General features: G+C 35.3%; 2 protein-coding genes across 2 annotated transcripts in view; one reads left to right on the top strand and one right to left on the bottom strand.

The window, feature by feature from the left end:
• The window catches only part of LOC145263864 (polycystin-1-like protein 1), an 842774-nt gene that overhangs the window by 230756 nt on the left and 590688 nt on the right, over positions 1 to 21330 (top strand). The gene's annotated exons all lie outside the window — the stretch shown is intronic.
• On the bottom strand, positions 8620 to 21208 carry LOC145263557 (uncharacterized). The gene is made up of 2 exons (XM_080120405.1): positions 20831 to 21208; positions 8620 to 9893 (listed from the first exon to the last, which is right to left on the bottom strand). Exons 1-2 carry the CDS (start codon positions 20867 to 20869, stop codon positions 8991 to 8993), a joined length of 942 nt encoding a protein of 313 aa, XP_079976531.1. The 5' UTR covers positions 20870 to 21208; the 3' UTR covers positions 8620 to 8990.

Below are 21330 nucleotides of genomic sequence, written 5' to 3'. Positions count from 1 at the left end.
TCTCTCTCTCCCTCCTTCTTTCTCTCTCTCTCTCTCTCTCCATCCTTCTCTCTCTCTCTCTCTCTCTCTCTCTCTCTCTCTCTCTCTCCATCCTTCTTTCTCTCTCTCTCTCTCTCCCTCCTTCTTTCTCTCTCTCTCCCTCCTTCTTTCTCTCTCTCTCTCTCCATCCTTCTCTCTCTCTCTCCATCCTTCTCTCTCTCTCTCTCTCTCTCTCTCTCTCTCTCTCTCTCTCTCTCCATCCTTCTTTCTCTCTCTCTCTCCATCCTTCTTTCTCTCTCTCTCTCTCTCTCTCTCTCTCCATCCTTCTTTCTCTCTCTCTCTCTCCCTCCTTCTTTCTCTCTCTCCCTCCTTCTTTCTCTCTCTCTCCCTCCTTCTTTCTCTCTCTCTCCTCCTTCTTTCTCTCTCTCTCCCTCCTTCTTTCTCTCTCTCTCTCTCTCTCTCTCTCTCTCTCTCCCTCCTTCTTTCTCTCTCTCTCTCTCTCTCTCTCTCTCTCTCTCTCTCCCTCCTTCTTTCTCTCTCTCTCTCTCCCTCCTTCTTTCTCTCTCTCTCGCTCCCTCCTTCTTTCTCTCTCTCTCTCTCCCTCCTTCTTTCTCTCTCTCTCCCTCCTTCTTTCTCTCTCTCTCTCTCTCCCTCCTTCTTTCTGCCTTTCCTACCACTGACCACAACAAACAAAGGGCAGTTCAAGGACAAACCTCCTAGCAAACCTACCTTCCTCATCCTCGGACAGTCAAAATATTTGCCAAATTTATTTCTTTCCCTTGAGATTTAGCTTCTGTGCTATTTTTTTCTTTTTGGAGAAAGAAAAAAAAAAAAAATCCTATTCATTTTTTTTTTTTATCTTCACTCATATTCTGACAAGAATTTGTGATTCACATCAAACATTTTTGTATTTTGCAACAATACTTACCTGGCTCAGCGTCAGTAGTTGGTATTCGTACCAATTGCGGATACATCCTTGACAATCAGTCCGACAACGGCTTTGTTGCAGTCAGGCGTAGATATGATTCTGTTTAGTCTTAGAAAGTCTATCCTCCCAAGCTTTATCTTCTCTTTGTGAAGAAAGTTGTGTTTTTGTTAGGTGCTCCTGCCAGAAAATGCAGACTGAGCTGCCAGGCATTTTTTTGTAGACAAGGATACTAAATTATATAATAGTCATCCACATACAGTACTGTTTCGCTGTATCACAGCTTTTCAGCTGCAGTTAGACAGGCAACTACCTCAAGCCAAGATCGAAACCTGACCACCCATACAACAGTCAAGGCTTTGAACCATTACGCCAATCAGCAGCTGCTGTGCAGGCAGTTAGTTAACGATGCTTTGACATTGTCTGAATACCTAAGTATGGAATTGGGGAAAAATATTGGAATCATTCCATGACTAATATATATATAATATATATATATATATATATATATATATTAATGATGGAATGATTCCATTATTTTTCCCCCAATTTCATACTAAATTCCAGATTCCCATACCATTACCAATTTCGATTTTGATTCTTTATGAATATCTAAATATTAAACTATACAGTAATCATTTTTTCTGATTACCATAAAAACACATGTTAAATGTGCATATATTTTCTCAAACAAACAAAAAAATGGGGGGGGGGGTATCTATATGTTTTAGCGTGACTGATTGTTTAAAATTTATAAAAATTTATTTTATTACTACCAGCTGTTGAAGACTTGCTTTTAAACAAAATCAAAAAAAAAAAAGATAATTAAAGGAATCGTTTTTGGCATCGGAAAATATGCACAAATTTTTTCAGATATACATCACCCTAAACTTCGACCCCAAGTTGAAGAGCCACTGCTCAAAATGACAAGGTACTACAATAAAGCTCCGAAAGTTCTGATTTTTCTGATCCTGATTAATCATCTCGACACTAATATATATTATATATATATATATATATATATAAAGAAGTATGGTGTAGTTTGCTTGAAGCATTGTTAGAGAATAAAAGTTATTTTTAGAAGGCTAAAACGATGCAGGAATGTACAGTCGTTGTGTGAAGATAAATAAATAAATGAATAATAAATAATTCAATATATTTTTTCTTTTTTATTATTATATATATATTTTTAATATATATTTATTCATTTATCTACCTGGATTTTACCTGTGAGTGGCATTTAATTCCAAAGATCCTGTCAGGTAATAACCCATCATCACTGGAGGAATGAATCCTCTCTCTAGGATGTAAATTGCAAAATGTCAATTTACATCCTAAAACGAGCAAGGTACTATAATAAAGCTGACTAGCATATCATCAAGGATCACATCAGAGATGCTCCATGGGAAAATATCTTTTCTCTTTCTGCTGAATAGTGTGCAAATCAGACCAGCGAATGGTTCAAAGCAGCAATTGAAGCACATAAACCCACTCTCCTCAATGGTTTACTTCTACTTGTGCAGCTGCCATTGCTCAAAGACAGCATGCATATTGCAGATTTATCCAACATAAATCCAGTACGAATAGACAAAAGTATATAGAAGCTAGAAGTAATTGTAAGAAGGAAATAGCCACAGCCAAGAGAGAATATACCGAAGGTCAGAAATGCATTGAAGAAATTAGGAACTCGTGACTTCTGGAAAATCTATAACAGTGTAGTAAATAATGGGCAATCAACAATTCCCCCCACTATCCAACAATCTTGAAGTTGTTTGCTCGGCAACCAAGAAGGCTAATCTACTTGCCTGTCGATTTGCCTCCAATTCTACTTTGGATCCAGCAAACAACTCCCTCCCAGATTTTCCTCTGGGAACAGAAACCACGTTAGATGATCTGAAATCACCCCTTCTCAAGTACATGATATAAAAAAGCTAGACATCTCAAAAGCATATGAACCTGATCTCATCCGTGCTGTACTATTTAAAAAAAAAATGGTTTGCTCAGGTTGTTCCTGTTCTCTCTAAACTTTTCAACAAATGCCTTAATGACTGCTGGAAAATTGCTTCTGTTGCCATATTTGGTGCATCTGCTACTAGTCTCTTCCTTTAAGACAGGGTTCAAAAGAGAGTCGGTCCTGGATATGACCTTAAACTATATCCAATGGTGAGGCCCCAGCTTGCGGGCTTTAAGGAGTGTGGAGCCACCCTTTAATTACCATTGCTCCCAGATCCATTCTGATCTGGAGTGGTCGTACCTGTTAGGGTCCCAACTACGGGTGTTAAATAGAAAGTGATTTGAAAAAAAAAAAAAAAACAAATATATTCTATTAAAAAGTTTTTTTCTTCAAAATCACTGGATTCGGCATTAAATAACCTGAAAATGGTTGACATGCGGTAAAACAACCAAACCAAAAGAGTCGCCAAGTTCCACACTATCAGCTATGCTTCAACCTCTGTCCCATCGATGAAATGTTGCATTCCTCTGCCTGTTTTACAAGTATTTTAATGGTGAATGCTCCAACGAACTACAAGCCCTTGTGCTCCCTCGACGTAAATGCTCCTGAAAAACCCCGACAAGCAGCAAAATCCCGCCCCTACACAGAAATCCGTAGATGCCAAAAAACCTTCTACTCTAATAGTTTCTTCCCTAGGACTGCTGAACTTTGGAATTCCCTTCCGGGTTCCTGTTTCTCTGACTGTACTGACATGCAGAAGTTAAAGTGTAAAGTAAACAGGCATCTTGCTGGTCAACTCCCTATATAGTACCCCTACAAATTATGTCTCCGATAGTAGCCACCTACATCAAAGTGGCACTGTGCCTTCTTTGGGGTGAAAATTGAATAAAAACATTTTTAAAATTCTATATATGCTTTGCAAAATTCCACACGAATGTATTTATGAATTATAGAATATATATTCCAGGCAACGGGGTGGGTAATATAGGCTCTCTATTTTAACTCTACCATTTAAGAGGTGCCAATAAAACTGCCAAAAAAAAAAAAGAAAAATTAACATTTTATAACTAGTGTTGGATTTATTGTTTTTACCCATCATGGAAAGGGTATTCTACCTGAGTGTGTGTATGTATGTATATATATATATATATATATATATATATATATATATGTATATATATATATATACTAGCAAAAGTACCCGTCGTTGACAGAGTTCAAAAAAAGCCTACAGAAAATGGACTCTGATTTATGAAAGTATGATAGGTTATGAAAAGGAAGGGTTGTAAAGAGATAGCTTCGAATTTGGGGATATCAAAACCAAAGCAAAATATGATGAAAGTAAAAATAAAATAGATAAACCCCATAATTTATTATACCATACCTGTTCACACTGAAACACTTATCACAATATTCTGTGGATCTATATTAAAAATCCTCGTTAAAACTTTGTGACATATTTCCATTCTATGGAGGTCAGGCGCGAACGAACACCTCATAATTTTTTTTTTTTTTTTTTTTTTTTTTTTTTACAGGCATCACCACATTATCAAGGCCAAGAGGCCACTCAAGGATAAGGGTTAAAGAGTGTACAGTAGAAATTGGACAATATAGTAATCATTAGTAATGAAAATTCGTAAAATTTGATAACTTATGGAACGGCTCATCAAGAACTTATTTACGCTAGACTTGAACACAACCATATTGTAGTCAGCCGGAAAGCAGGAAAACAGAAGACAATTCCACAGGCGTGCAGTTCTAAGAAAGAAGCTTTGTTCATGGAATCTACGTTTAGGTTTAGGCACAGATAAAGAGCGGGGGGGAATTATTGATAGTGTTTTCAGCTAGACGAGTGTTCCTTGTGAAAGTTAGGTGAGGGGGGACTATAGACTGAATCTCAGTCAAACACTTTCCATGAAAATAACGATACATCAGAGACAAACTTGCAACATCTCTACTGTGAGATAGAGGTGGCAGCGAAGAGAAAAGGACATCTCCTACGAGGCTACAAAGTCTATTTTGAACTCTATCAAGGCAGGACAAGTCCTTTCTAGCAGCTCCTGTCCAGATGTGGCAACAGTATTCCATCCTTGGACGTATCTGGCTCTTATATAGATAGAGAATTGCATCAGCAGTGAGATATCTACCGGATCGATAGAAAGATCCCACCATTTTTCCAGCAGCCTTGGCAACAGATTTGATGTACGTGTTCCATTTAAGATAAGGAGTAATGGTCAAGCCCAGAAGCTCGTCAAAACTTGAGGCCGCCTGAAGACGAGCCATTCATTTCAATTGATGCCAAATGTTGATCAGAATGTTGATGATGTAAAGAGAGAACCTTGGTTTTAGATGCATTAAAAGTAACCAGCCACTCCTTTCCCCATTGTACTACGTGCTCAAGATCAGAGGAGAGAGAATCGGAGAGAACTTGATCGTTTACTGTCTTAGATGTGCTACCATAAATGGTAGTGTCGTCAGCATAAATGTCTACAAATGCTGTAAGGATGTGATTTGGAAGATCATTAATGTAGATCAGGAAAAGAGTTGGGCCCAAGATGGACCCCTGAGGGACACTAGCATTAATACTGTGAGCTTCTGATTTTTGCCCCTCAACTACTACTCTTATGAACCTATCAGAAAGAAATGATTTAATAATTAAGACCTCATAATTTTATTATACCATATTTATTCAAACTGAAACATAATTATCAAAGTATACTTACGCAGATAGATATGAAAAGTCTTTATTAAAGTTTGTGCCTATTTCCATTCCATGGAGGCCAGGCACGAACACAGTATTATTATGTGCATCTATATCAAAACACTTGTAAACGTTTTTTTTTTTTTTTTTTTTTTTTTTTTTAATATTTAAATTTATTTCCATACTTTGTGGACCAGGTGCGAATGCAGACCCCACAATTTTAATGAACCATCGTTCTGCCAGATAAAACATACCCATTCCTGTGTCTCTATACATCTTCTATCATTATATGAAATCAATTTTTTAAAATAGTCAACCATATAGGAGCCTATTCGTGACCAACACACACACACACACACATTCAGCTTTATATATATATATATATATATATGGTGTCCAAAAAAGATGTATGCACACTCCTAAACTGTCTTTGCATTCAACAGCGTTTTCATGCTTCCAGTAGCATTTTAGAGTGATTTTTTTTTTTTTTTTTTTTTTCTTTAAAGATTAGCCTGGCTGCCATAATTAAGATCGATGAGTTTAATCTGCGAAAAAAAACAAAAAAAACATCTGGTTCAAATTTATTTATATATATATATATATATATATATATATATATATATATATATATATGTATATGAATCGTTAAAAAATCGGTTCGATTAATCTATCCCTGACGATAAATCCAGAAGTATTGGGAAATACTTGGACTTATGATAAATATGGCAATTACATCAGCCAGTTCCTGGGAGAAGTGAAGACCATTATTCGGAAGTTGGAAAGAATCAAAAATAGAATTAAGACAAAAAAACGTATATTTTATTTTATGAAATATACTTAAAAAAAAATATTGCATATATATATATATATATATATATATATAATATATACCATGCTAGAAAGCTACTAACGCCCAAAAGTATCCTAATCCTATACCTCTATAAGGCCACCATTCGCCCATGTATGGAGTATTGTCATATTTGGTCTGCTGCATCTGCCACTCGTCTCTCGCTCCTAGACACGGTTCAAAAGAGTCGCCAATCTGATAGGTCCTGAACTGTCCTCTAAACTTCAGCCTCTGTCCCATCAACGAAATGTTGCATCCCTCTGCCTGTTCTACAAGTATTTCAACGGTGAATGCTCTGACGAACTGCAAGCACTTGTGCCCCCTCAACGTAAATATCCCCGACAAACCCGACAAGCAGCTAAATCCCACCCCTTTACAGTAGAAATCCCTAGATGTAAGAGAGCCTTCTACTCCAGTAATTTCTTCCCCAGAACTGCTAGACTTTGGAATTCCCTTCCAGGTCCCTGCTTCCCAAACTGTACTGACATGCAGAAGTTCAAGTGTAACGTGAACCGACATCTTGCTGCCGAACTCCCTACACAGTACTCCTGATGCTTATGTCCCTGATAGTAGCCCCCTACAACAAAGTGGCAATGTGCCTTGTCTGGGGTGAAAATGTAATTAAAAAAAAAAGAAAAAATTTTGTGTATATATATATATATATATATATATATATATATATATATATATATGACATCAATTTCTGTATATTCTCTTTCTCCACTCTTGAACATGTTTGTCCTCCATGCTTTCAGCAAGAAGGTCATTCATTTTCATTAATGCATGCACAACTCAGTGCTTTCAAAATTATACCCCCCACCCCTGCACTCATAATAGCACACACAACTGACCTCTTCTATTCCCCGCCCCACCACCCAACTCAACGTAATTTATTGACTTTCATGTCAGACTTGATTGTTCTGTCCAGAATTAAGTAGTTTTTTATGTTTTGTTTTTAATTTTATTTTTTAATGTAATCTATGAGGAAGTTTCTGTTTTATGAAGACGTTAGTTGGCAAGCACTCGGTTTCTGACTTGACCCGAATACTCAGACATAAAATGTCAGACTGTGGCTCTTGAAATGAACCAGCGGTGGACTATGGCTCTCACATATTCTGGATCTACAGACCAACTATGGATCAACAGACAGCGGACAAACTGGAATTGACAGATCGATGAACGGACTGACTGTGGAATTGATGAAATCGATGGACCGACGGACTATGAAATTGACGGACGGATGGATAGACACTGTGGGACTGACGGACGGACGGTAGGTCACTGCGGAACGGACAGGCGGACAGACACTGTTGAATCGACGGACAGACAGACTGGAATCAGCGGAAAGACTGGAGTCAACGGATGGGCGGACCTGCTTTACAGGCGGACAGACAGACAGACGGATTTGCTTTACAGATGGATGGACTAACTGGATGGACGAATGAACTGGCAAACAGATGCTAGTTAGGGAGTGCTCAGATTTTCATGTGACTGAGATATAAGGTCACGTAATGTTGGACTTGCTATGTATTTGAACAAACATAGACACGCTTTGGCCCTGGACATCCAAACTGGTTCTGGAGGTAAAACATGCCTAACTCACCAAGGAAGTAGATTGATAATTACTTGGAAGAATTAAACTGCACAACAAATTCCTCGGACAATAGTAAAAACATTTATCTATGCGTTGTTCTATGTTGATGTCCAGAAGAATGCCGTTTACAACTAAATTTTATCTAGTGCTCTATCCATTATGCTACGGGTCCTTGCGGAATTACTTAAGAATTATGAGTTTGGTAAAAAAGATTTGCGAGTTCGACAAGATAGAATTGAAGAAGGTCGGAGGTTATGTTGGCTGAAACGTTGTGAAAATAACACTTAAGATGAGAACAGTAGCCTGAATAACCCAAATTGTTGATCCTCATCTCAAAAATTCAGAAACATGAAACGTGTTTATTTTAATGCATAAAAAATAATAAAATGGAAGAAGTTCACTAAAGCTTTCAGAGAATGCATTTTTTTTTCTCTCTTCTCTCGCAATACTGTAAAGAGAAATGTAGATTCGAACAATAATCCAAAAAGAATTTTATTGCATGCGGCACACTAACTCCAGAGGAATAAGTATTTCTCAAGGCTTGGCTATTTCTTTATAAATTACTACATAATAACATTTAAAATCGATCTAAATGTTGACCAAGTGACTAATTATGTTCGATTGAACTCCCCCCCCCCCACCTTCGCCCAAATAATGAATATATATATACAGGGTGACCAAAAAAAACAGGCCCCAACTCTAATTAGGCCTCGTTTCTTAGTGTTTTGTCTGAATGAAATGAAACTTTGGTCATAACTAGTTTATTATATTCTAAACATCACATCAAAACACTAGGGTCTTTGGCCTTTTTTTCTCTGTTCTACTGCATATGTTCTAGATAGCCTCCATTTAGCTCCAGGCATTTCTTGAGGCGCAGCACAAAGTTGTCCATGACTCTCTTACAGACCGAATTGGTAATGGCTCTCATCTCCTCCCTGATGGCTTCCTTGAGCTCCGTGATGGTTTTAGGTTTCCCTGGGTAGACTGTCCTTAAGATAGCCCCCAAAAGCGGGCTATGGGGTGCCCACTCAAAATCAGTCTTGAGACTGATCGCTCGGCCTCCAAAGTTCTCTTTCCGCCAATCTTGGGACAGGTTTGAGAACTTGCTCCATCCTGCTGGAACCAGAACTTGCTCATGAGCGACGGATAGATGGTCTGGAGCTCACTCTTGAAGGTTTTGAGGACCTCCACATACCGCTCCTTGGTGACTGTCACTGCTGCACCAGATTCTTCGATGAAGATTGGTCCGATGATGCCTCTGGCCGAGATTGCAGCCCACACCTTGCACTTAGAAGAGTGCAGGGGCTTGGTGGCTACTTCATTGGGTCTGAAGGACCTCCAGAAGACATTTGTCTTGGAGTTCGCCTTTCCATCAAGATGGAAGTGGGCTTCATCTGAGGTCCAAAGGAGGTTAAGGAAACTTGGTGTCTCCTCGATCTTCTCGACTGCCATAGCCCTCCTCTGCTTCTTGTCTGAGGCTCTAAGGGTCTGCAGCGTCTGTATTCTGCATGGGTAAGCCCTGATATCGTTCACCAGCACTCTCCTGCAAGTCTCACGGGACATACCGAGGGACTGACTTCGCTTACGCACAGAGCGTTTCTGACTCTGCTGGAGAGACTCTCTCACTCTTTCAACCAGCTCGGCTCTTCGCTTCTTGGGACGTCCCGAGTGGCAGCGTTGAGGTTCTCCACGGGCCCCATACTTCTCGAAGTGGTCTACCCAGTTCTGAATTCTGCTTTTGGATGGAGCCTTTTCACATTCGAACTGGCGCATGAAACTGTCCTGGGTTTTCTTAAACGAGCCTGTCTTGTAGTAAAATTTAACACAGTGTATTCTTTGTCCCAGCTCCCACTGAGGTCTTGGTGTGCTCACGGTTGTTGATTCTGCCATGTCCTGTAAAATAAGAGTAATCGGCGAATAAATAATGGAGATATCACATAAAGTGTACACGGAGCCCGTTTTTTTATTGGGTCACGCTGTGTGTGTGTGTGTGTGTGTATATATAATATATATATATATATATATATATATATATATATGTGTGTGTGTGCTTTTGAAAGAAAATTTTTTTTTTTTTTTCTCAAAGGACTTTTTGTATTCCTACACGTCAATACATAGGAAATAAGTACAGAAAAGATATAAACATTTATATATTTTTCGTATTGATTTTTTTATTCATACATATTTACATATATTATTAGTAGCGAGACAATTCCAATATTTACTACTTCGTTAGTGAAATCCGACAGCCAAAAACTTTTCATTACAATACAATAATAGCTACTTACTTTTTTTGTCAATTTTAAAAATAAGAAATGCCATCTACCTAATTCTCATGAAAATACTTGAGGAATATACCATCTATAATCAGGTAAATAAAGGAATATTTATTGAAAACTGTTGAATTATTTATCATTATTTATTTATGTTTACAATGACTGAATAATTCCTGCATTGACAAACCGCCAAACACACCTTTTATCCGATAAACAATGCTTCAAGTGAACTACGACATACTTCTTACATTTTTTTTTTTTATTATTATTATTATTATCCTAATCATTTATTTTGATTAAAATTGGAATAAGGATTCTAGATATAACGTTTGATACCAATATATTTTTATTTTTAAACTTTTCTAAAGAGACATAAAAGTGGTGCAACACTGATTCACTTGTCCTTTTGGTCAGTGTACTTTCCTAGTACATGTCATGGATGGTCACATTCAATGCTGCCAAGACTGTTTCCTTCAGCAATTACAAGAAACCTTCTTAATCACAAATAGCTATTGCTAAAGATACATTACCTGAAAGTACTTCCTTCAAACTCCTAGGATTAATGTTCACAGGGAACATGAGTTGGAACAGAGGCATTGAGAGCGTTGCCAAGGCTGCTGTGAAAAAGGATGGCTCTCTATCGTGTTAGAAAATTACTTACGCCTGAAAGTACCCTGTATCTCTACAAGGCCACCATTCGCCCATGTATGGAGTATTGTTGTTACATTTGGGCTGGTGCATCTGCTGCTAGTCTCTCTCTTGGACAGTGTTCAAAAGTGAGTCGTTCACCTGATAGGTCCTGAACTGTCATCTAAGCTTCAACCTCTGTCTCATCGACAAAATGTTGTATCCCTTTACCTGTTCTGTAAGTTTTTTAATGGTGGATGTTTCAACAAACTACAAGCCCTTCTACCCCCTCAATGTAAATACCCCCGACAAACCTGACAAGCAGCTAAATCCCACCCCTACACAGTAGAGATCCCTAGATGTAAGAAAGCTTTTTACTCTAATAGTTTCTTCTCCAGAACTGCTAGACTTAGGAACTCCCTTCCCGGATTCTGCTTTCTCAACTGTACTGACATGCCAAAGTTCAAGTGTAATGTGAACAGACATCTTGCTAGTCAACTCCCTACACAGTATCCCTGCAACTTATGTCCCAGATAGTAGCCCCCTACATCAAAGTGGCACTGTGCCTTGTTTGGCGTGAAATTGTAATTAATAAAAAAAAAAAAAAATTTTTAAAGGTTTCTGTCAGACTGATTGTTCAGATTTCAATCTTGACAATCAATCTGACAGAAACTCGACCATTTCGATAGCCTTTTTGCTGTTGGATTGCTGCAAAGTATTCTGTGTAGCCCTGGGTGGTCCAACCCCCCCTCCACGTATTGACTTCCGGCTTTCGGGAGGACTAAGTTTATCGCTGGTTACTTGGGCCGCCCTCACTGGGGAATGTCAGCAAGGTTACTCAGGCATATCCTTCTTTAGGAGCGTTGATTCATTTTCTCACCTTCCGACCTTGTGTCACATCTTCTCCAGGTGGGAGAGAGAGTTAATATCTGCCTTTTGACTAAGAACAAAGTGTAGTTTCTATTTTGATACTATACTTCTTCTGTCCTCGATCAGTGTTGGAGAAATCCTTCTAGACTGAGACAATTTTTATTTTTGGTCTCTATTTAGAGTGCCTCTTTTTGGGGAACTGGAGTTTCCCCACATTAAAAACCGACTGGGGGGGCAAGTAAATAGGAACACAGTTGACTTTTAAAGAATTATTTTTACTCATCTTGGGACAGGTATTCTACTGGTTTATTATAAGAACATTATTAAAAAAAATCCTTAAAGCCAAGGATTATAGTACAGTTTTATTTTTTAAAAAAAATTTTTTTTATTTATTTTTTATTTTTTTTTTTTTTTTTTCAAATTAAAAAAAACAAAAATGTCCAGGTTCCAACTTGATCTGCATGGAAACATCAATACAATTATTATGAGATGAACGTTTGAGCTGGAAAAAAAAAGTGTGGATATTAAAAAAGGTCTTTTGAGTTCTTTCAAGGTCACTGATTCTTGCCAAGAAAATTGAATAAAGCCCAATTGCCTACGCCCTTAGTTGAAATTGAGATCAGATTTCAGATTATGAAGATAAGAAATAATATTCCCAGACCTAATTATGCTTTAAAGAAATAAAAAATGCCCTCAGGCACCCCCAAAGAAATTAAGACCAAGGTCTTTTGAAATGAGAAAAGCACATTATCTTATGTGTGTGTGTGTGTGTGTGTGTATATATATATATATATATATATATATATATATATATATATATATATATATATATATGTATATATATAAGAAAAAGAAATCAAGACTGTAAATTAGAAATTTACAAGCAATCTTTGAAACTCTCATGGATTAAGGATTCCTTAATTTATTTATTTTTATTTTTTTTTTTTTTTTTAGTATTCTGTTTAACATTAAATTTAATTGTAAATTTATTCATTTTTAATTTCCAGTCTTGATTTCTTTTCCTCACGACAAGCTCTACGTCCTATTGTAATTATAAGATATTGAACTTTTTTTATTTGGTTGGGATTACGATATTTATATTAGTTTTAAGTTTACATTTGCTTTTGTCTGGTAAACTTTTCATTTCTATTGTCTGAATTGTGTGTGTGTGTGTGTGTGTGCATATATATATATATATATATATATATATATATATATATATATATATATATATATATATAATACTTGTTTATTGTTATATAAACATGCTCACATCCCGCTGCTATAAATAGCCACTTGTTTCAATCAAACAACAGATATCATCAGGCAGCGACTTGACTATTCAAAAGTTCAATGCCTGATGATATCTGTTGTTTGATTGAAACAAGTGGCTATTTGTAGCAGCAGGATGTGAGCATGTTTATATAACAATAAACAAGTATTATCAGCTCTTTTTATTGAGCACTATCTAACAACCTCGTTGAATTCATTAGTCCATTACTTTTGAATATAAAAAAACCCGAGTATATATATATATATATATATATATATATATATATATATATATATATGGTTTTAACAAAAACCAAGACTTCAAGAAATGGGTTGATAGCAACAAAAAGTGTATTTCATATTAGTTACAATTGTTTCAAGACCATTTGGACAAATTCAAACAATATGTCGTTTGAAAATTTTCACAAGAACAGCCTTTCTTCAGACTTATTAAATAAAAAACACTTTAATAATGAAACATTAAGGAAAAGAAACATTTTTGGCTTAAATTTATTGGTATATGAACAATTACTGAATTATATTAACCCAGTATAATTTGAAATACTACAAATTTGTATATATATATATATATATATATATATATATATATATTTGAGGTAAGACACTGATTAGAAATCAGATGAAAAATCCTGATAGATATTACTTGAAGTAGTACTTTCAGGGCGATCCTAGCCAAAAAGGAAAAACTCAATATTTAAGAATAGAGCAATTTCAATATTTGTGCTAAAAAGCAAAATAAATGTCTATTCACAGCTGAACATTTTGCTAACCGCATTTCATTTCCTCTGATGAAATGAGCCGTTATTGAAAATCCATGGATTAAGGAAATCAACATAACCCTTTCTATATATTCCTTTTATCAAACAATAAATTCTTAATTCGAATATATGTGTCTATATGTTGTTTTTTCAGAATTTAAATATAACCCCTATATATATATATATATATATATATATATATATATATATATAACTAGCTGGGCGGCCGTCATTGTCTCGTCATAAAATATGCTTAAATATGACATTTTAATTTATGCAGATTTCATCTCTCTACTATCATATAAAAGTCATTTTGTGTGATTTTCTTCCTCATAGGTTCCGAAACGGCTGAGCCTATCTTTTGCAAATTTCACACAAAGCTAATTTATATGTCTGGCAGTGTTCTTAGATATGTTATGTACAGAAATTCATCCGATAAATATTGAAAATTTAAAAAAATCCGATCTTAAAAATAGTCTTTCGTTCTTATAGATAAAAAAAAAAAAAAATTTTTTTACAAGGGAATATTTTACTTGCATCGGCAAAGGGAGAGAATAAAAACGCAGCAAATGATATCTTATAAAAAATTAAATTATTGTCATCTTATTTTTTCCCCCACTACTAATGAGTTAAATTTCCGATTAGAGAAGAGGCACCATTTAAAATCGCCGCAAATCATTTCTTCATTTGCATATTTTAAAACTAAACCTGAATCAAAAGTAACTTTTCTATGGCATTCATCATCCAGCCATTATTTTTACTTTTTTTCTTTTTTTTTGTGAATTAGTTTATCAGACAAATTATTCCTCGTAATATATAATATTCAATAGAGGATTGATTATACATACACAATCTGCATCAATTAAAATATCATGTTTATGTGTATTGTATGACCGGGCAACGCTGGCTCTCCAGCTAGTATTATTATAGAATCAATTCTCTGTCGATTATTATGTATTATATTGTACCCAATATATAATTGATTTGAAGGGTAAAAGAAAATGACTTTCAAATCAGCTAGAATCGAAATCAAAACATATAGGACTCCAGCCTTAGTCGTTATTATTTGAGCTATCGTCAGTTGGATAAGAAATAGTTAAAAACGAACCGACTTAAAAGTATGAATGTAAATATTTATGAATGCATACAAATAACATGTTTAGTTGACTTACACCTGACAAGTTCCAGTTTTTTTTCAATTTTGACTGCTTAACAGCTATTTTTACCAGTTTGTATATACTTTTTTTTTTTTTTTTTTTTACTCACCTTCACCCTCAAACAAGGCACATTTGCTTTGTGTTCAAACATATGCAGCAATAAATTTTGAGATACTGCACCTTATATTGAGATAAAGAAAATTTTAAACAGTTTCAGTAAGTTAAAAAAAAAAAAAAACATTCAGCTCGGTCGAAAATTAGATTTTAATGCGTTTCAGTTGGTTAGGAGTTGTATTTTTTATTTTCGATTTGTAAGTTGTAAAACCTACAAAAAAAAAAAAAAAAAAAAAAAAAAAAAGTATTTCCCGTCGACTACATTGGATTTTTTTAGAAGCCTCCAAGGCTATGATACAAATTTAAAAATTCGAAACGGTATAAAAAGTTAAAAACTGAAAAAAACGCGCAAGTCAATCAAATATTAAATTTTCTTGCGTTTGGTAAAAGGTATTGTATTTATTTATTCTATTTTGTCACACGTTTCTGGGGGTTATTAACTGTAATACACTTTTGCCCACTTTTAAATTTAAACAAATCTATTTCTTTGGAGGATGTGATTGGTTATTTTATTTGTAGTCCCGCCTTTTCTTGGCCTGCTCGTCCCACCCGGCCCAGGTAATTGCCCCCTCTACTCCTCCCACCATCAACCATCCCCCCCCCCGATCTCTCTCTTATTATCCAAGCTGTTCTGTGCTATTGGTGCTGCACTGCCAAATGTTCTATTGTGTATGCCACAAAGAATCTGTACATATATGTAATTCAGTTGACACACATTTTTGTGAACGTTTTTGGTAAATTCTATTTATTATCTGGCCAGAATTGTTTGGGACTTTCTATTGTCTTTTGCAAAATCACCTGATATTTACACACACACACACTATTATATAAAAGTCACTTTGTGTGTGCGTGTGTGAGAATTCCTTCCATCGTAGGTTCCAAACCGGCTGAGCCTATCTTTTGCCAAATTTCACACAAAGCTAATTTATATGTCTGGCAGTGTTCTTAGATATGTTTTGTACAGAAATTCATCCGATAAGTATTGAAAAATCAAAAAATCTGATCTTAAAAGTAGCGTTTATTTCATAGATAAAAACGAAGAATTTTTACAAGGGAATATTTTACGTAATGCGGCCAATATTCTCAGCAAATCATTTCTTAAAAAAAAAAAACGGATTAATACTTGTGCATTTTTGGTACTGTGCTGAAATAACGTTATTTTGAAAGCCATTCTTAACATGAGGTGTTTTGTAATCATTCTGTGCTTCCACCTAACAATTTAAAAAAAAAAAAAAAGATATTGTGAAACATGAATTTAACCTGAAAAACTATTTAAGAAATAATGCGGTACCAAAAATGCATAAGCACCGACAGATTTATTATAATCTGGAGATATAGCTTAGTGGTAGAGAATTCGACTACAGATCGAATGATCCCTTGCTCAAACCCACGTGTACCTCACCATTTTATTATTTTTATTTTTTATTATTAATGAGTTTAATTTACGATAACAGAAGAGGTACCATTTAAAATCGCTGTAAATCATTTCCTCGTTTGCATATTTTAAAATTAAACATTAATCAGAAGTAACTTTTCCAGGGCATTCATCGTCAAGCCGAAATATCAGCTGATGTGATATCGTAAACAAACACGAACGGAATTTGATGAACGACATTATTCTTTTATTTGTAAAATTATTTTTTGTGAATTAGATCATTGGGCAAATTATTCTTCGTAACATAATAATCAATAGAGGATTGATTATATGATAATACATATGCATTCTGCATAAATTAAAATATCATGTTTCAGCATATTGTATAACCGGGCGTCCAACTAATATATATATATATATATATATATATATATATATACTAGCTGGACGCCCGGTCGTACAATATGCTTAATGCTCTCTATCTTGGGTTGAGCATACTGGGAAGTGATATGCAAATTACCATTAGCATATAAGGTGATGCTCTTTTGTGTAAACAAATTGAGCTTAGGTATTTGGACAATGTCAAAACATTGTTAATTCACTGCCTGCATAGCAGCAGCCATATAGTGCAACAGTTAGAAGCTCCGACTTGTTTGGGCGGTCGGGTTTCGATCCTGGCTTGAGCTGCACTGATGAGCTGTGAAACAGCGAAACAGTACTGTATGTGGATGACTATATATATATATATATATATATATATATATATATATATATATATATATGCACACACACATGCACAGGGTGTTCTACAAGTCGTGATCACATTTGGACATTACCCAATATATAGTAGTGATTTCAAAAGTAATAAAAAAAAAAAAAAAAAAATTACTTGGGTGCCATCAGCTAGAATCGAAACCAAAACCTGTAACTCTCCAGTCTTATTTGTTACCGTTTGATCTAAGTTCATATGCATAAAAAACTTTAAAACCCTAACATTGTTAAAGACATAAATGTATATTTGTGCATGCGTAGGAATAACACATTTAATCAACGACCTGCCAAGTTCCAATTTTTATTTTCAATTTTGACCCCTTAACAGCTATTTTTACTGGCTAAGAACCAAATTAAATTTGTTCCACTATCAAATTAACAGAATAGTTTGGTAGACTGTTCTTCACACACACACACACACACACACACACATATATATATATATATATATATATATATATATATATATATATATATATATACACACTATAATTATTTTAATACCTACAAACACTAGTGTTTCATCAGTGCAGGGAGTTACGATTATAGATGGTTGGGAGATTTGAACCCTGTCATGAAACCATTTCTGACTCCATTAGCAAGGAATAAAAAATACGGCGAATATTAACCACGAGAAATTCACTTGAAATTAACATTTATATAAATCTCAAGACGGCCGAGAGTGATCTTATGCTTAAAACATCATGATCTGCGCACGTGAGCTTAAGTGACTAACTTATTACATTTCAACTTACAGTGCTCAACAATAAGAACCGACTTCTTAAAGAGGGCTGACATAATTAATATTATATATAATTATTTTATTCAATTCAGCTAAAAACAATTACAATAAGTCACAACAATTAACCTCTAGTCTTACTCGTGACCAGTCATTTAATAAAAATGAAAACCAAATAATAAAAAAAAAAACATAGAAAAAAAAATAGAAAGAAAAGAAAAAGGAAAGATGAAAAAAAGGAGAAAGAAATTTGGAAGGCTTTTTCTTAAAATTCTGCTTCTAGACACGTGTAATTATGTTAAGGGGAGGGAAACTGGTTTAATCTGTTATAATGAAGGAATCTTGAGTTATGTCAGAATGCCTACGTTCGGTAAGTGACGAGTAAAATACCCATCCCAGGACGGGTATAAGTAATAAATATAGTATTTGTTTTAAATTTGTTTTTCTTTCTTTAAATTGGGAGGTGAGTAGGTTATGGTACGATTTGTGTTACACCCCTCTTAAATGGTAAAGTTTGCAAAAAAAAAATAATAATAATAATAATAATAATAATAATAATGTGCTCAAGTTACTCTCCTGTTGCCTAGAATATATATTCCATAATTCATAATGATCAGTTCAATAGTTTCGGATTTTATCAAGTACATACATACTGACACGGTCCTGGATATGACCTTAAAATATATCCGATGGTGAGGCCTCGGCTTGTGGGCTTTGGGGAGTGTGGAGCCACCCCTTAATTGGCATTGCTCCCAGGTCCACTCTTCCACCGGAGTGGTAGTACCTGTTAGGATCCCAACTATGGGTTAAATAGAGACCGACTTGAAAAAAACAAATACATTCTATTATAAACTTTTTCTTCAGAATCACTAGATTCGGCATTAAATATCCTGAAAAGGGTTGATATGCCGTAAAAAAAAAAAAAGCAACTAACCAACATACTGACACTCACGTACGTGCATTGATTTCTTTAAAATGTATTATTTAATGTTGCTCAGAGTAGTTGCAATTGTTTTGTTTTAGTTAATCCATCTTTGATTCCAACCAAAACAGGATACAATTGCAACTGTTTTCTGATTTCATTCTGATTTTTGTAATCATACCATCGTCCTTTTATTTTCTTTTAAAATTGATGAGGTCCTATTCTTCTGCTAGAGTGGAATAAATTAAAAAGATTAATAATCATAAGAATGATTCTTTTTTATTATTGTTATTGCCGTTTCACCCCAAACAAAGCACAGGGACACTTAATCATAAGGGGATACTACTTGGGACCAGAATTGCAGGAATACTGTTTATGAAGTTGGGCAACAAGATGTCTGTTCATATTACATTTGAATTTCTGCATATCAGTACAGTCAAGGAAACTGGGACCTGGGAGGGAGTTTCAAAGTGCAGCAGTATGAGGGGAAAAAGCTGTCAGAGTGGAAGGCTTTAGGAATCTCTACAGTGTTGGGGTGGGATTTTGCTGCTTGCTGGGAGTATTGTCGTTGAGGTGGTGCTAGTGCTTGGAGTTCGCCAGAGCACTTGCCATTCTAAGACAGGCTACGAAACAAGTGCTGTCAAGAATTTAACATTTAGCATGCTGAAAAAAATAAATGGTAAGATAGACAACAACTTGAAATTTGGAATATAGACTTTTTTGTTATTCGTATATATATATGTATTAGTGTTGGGACGAATAATCGGAACATTTGGGAGCATCAGAATCAGGAAAATTTGTGCCTGTTTTCTGATGCCAAAAACGATTCTTTTAATTGTCTATTTTATTTGATTTTGCTTAAAGCATGATCACCCCATAGCTGGTAATAAAGATAACATAATAAATATTTATTGATTTTAAACTGTCAGTAAAACAAATCTATAGATTAACCCCCCCCCTCCCCAGTGTATTTTTATGTTAAAGAAAATACCTGCACATTTAACGTGTTTTTACGGTAATCTGAGAAAAATTACAACTCTATTATTAAATATTTAGAGATTTATAAAGAATCAGAATCTGAATTGATTATTGTATCGGAATCGGGAATTGTATTGGAATCAGTAAAAATATTGGAATCGTCCTATCACTTATATATATATATATATATATATATATATATTATATAATGGAGAGAGAGAGAGAGAGAAATATAAATTCATGTATATATCCTTATTTTCATGGCAAGTGCTCGTCTGAGCTCCGATCTCTGGTCTCCCCTTGTCAGACTTTCACAAAAAACACTCAGCTATCTAAACCCATAATCAACAATTTCTCCCATTCTCTATCTGTACCTAAATCTTTAATGTGGATTCTTTCTTAGAATTGCCTGCCTGTCAAACTCTGTGCACAGGTGTGGGCACCCACTTGCAGGAATATAGTCATCAAAAAGTGCTCAGTATCCAGAGAATAGCTTCTTCTTTTCGTATCCCTTTATCACATTTTTTTTTGCGGGGGGGGGGGGGGGGGGGAGTACATTTTCATGTTTTTATCCATTTTTAAGTAGGTTTATCATATCTTTTATTTTTGAAATTGTTGTGAGAGTATTGATGTTGTCCACAATGGAGTTGACATATAATAATGAAAAAGTGCTCAATATCCATAGTATTGCAGGTGTGTCTAAACAGAACTTAATGTGGGCCCGTGCAACACCGGGTATCCTTGCTAGTTTATTATATGAAGGGAAAATGTTTGTGTGTTCATATGTCCGCTAAAACCTTTTCTCATGCGCATCATACATGCACAAACGTGGCATTGTTAGAAAGAACAATGTTTCGGACAAATAATATGCAAAAATTAGAAAAAAAAAAATGGTCGCTTATTTCGTGTAGAAATGTTTTCTTTGAAAGGAGGGTCAGATAAAAACTTACCTTTAGACGCGATTTGCAAATCGCACATGGGCCAATCATTCATTACATTTTTTTTTTTCATTTGAAATAACTGGATTTGCAATATCATAGCATCTGTGTAATCATGGCTACATTGGTAAAAGCGTTTGGTAACTAACTTCAGTTATGCGAGTTTGTGCCCAGCACGCGTCTTTTTTTCTTTCTTTTTTTTTTTTTTTTTTTTGCTTACTGAATTTTTCTTTCGCTGATGGCACCTAATTTTATTTATTCCCCCGCCCCTTCCTGTTATCCTACAGCACAATCACGTTAATACACCGGTTCTTGCCAGATCACCAAAGTTAAGCAACGTTGAGCCTGGCCAATACCAGATGGGTGACAATTTGGGAAGGCTAGGCGCTGTATGTACCTTCTGGGAAGGTTGGGCATGGGGCCAGCGCCCTCACCCTGTAAAAAAAAAAAAAACTCGTCGCTACAAAAGCATGTACAAAGTTGTAGATGGCCTGTGCCCCTCCAGGGGCTGA

Source organism: Euprymna scolopes, chromosome 39, assembly GCF_053919585.1.
Source record: "Euprymna scolopes isolate OS-2025 chromosome 39, ASM5391958v1, whole genome shotgun sequence".
In the NCBI taxonomy this organism is placed as follows: domain Eukaryota; kingdom Metazoa; phylum Mollusca; class Cephalopoda; order Sepiida; family Sepiolidae; genus Euprymna; species Euprymna scolopes.
Note: the sequence above shows the minus strand (reverse complement) of the source record. Positions and strands in the feature narration are given on the sequence as shown.

Coding starts and splice junctions, on each gene's coding strand:
- LOC145263557 (XM_080120405.1), bottom strand. CDS start 20,869: ATGATTGGCCCATGTGCGATTTGCAAATCGCGTCTAAAG. Junction 9,894..20,830: donor TTTGCAAATCGCGTCTAAAG/GTAAGTTTTTAT, acceptor CTTATTTTACAG/GACATGGCAGAATCAACAAC.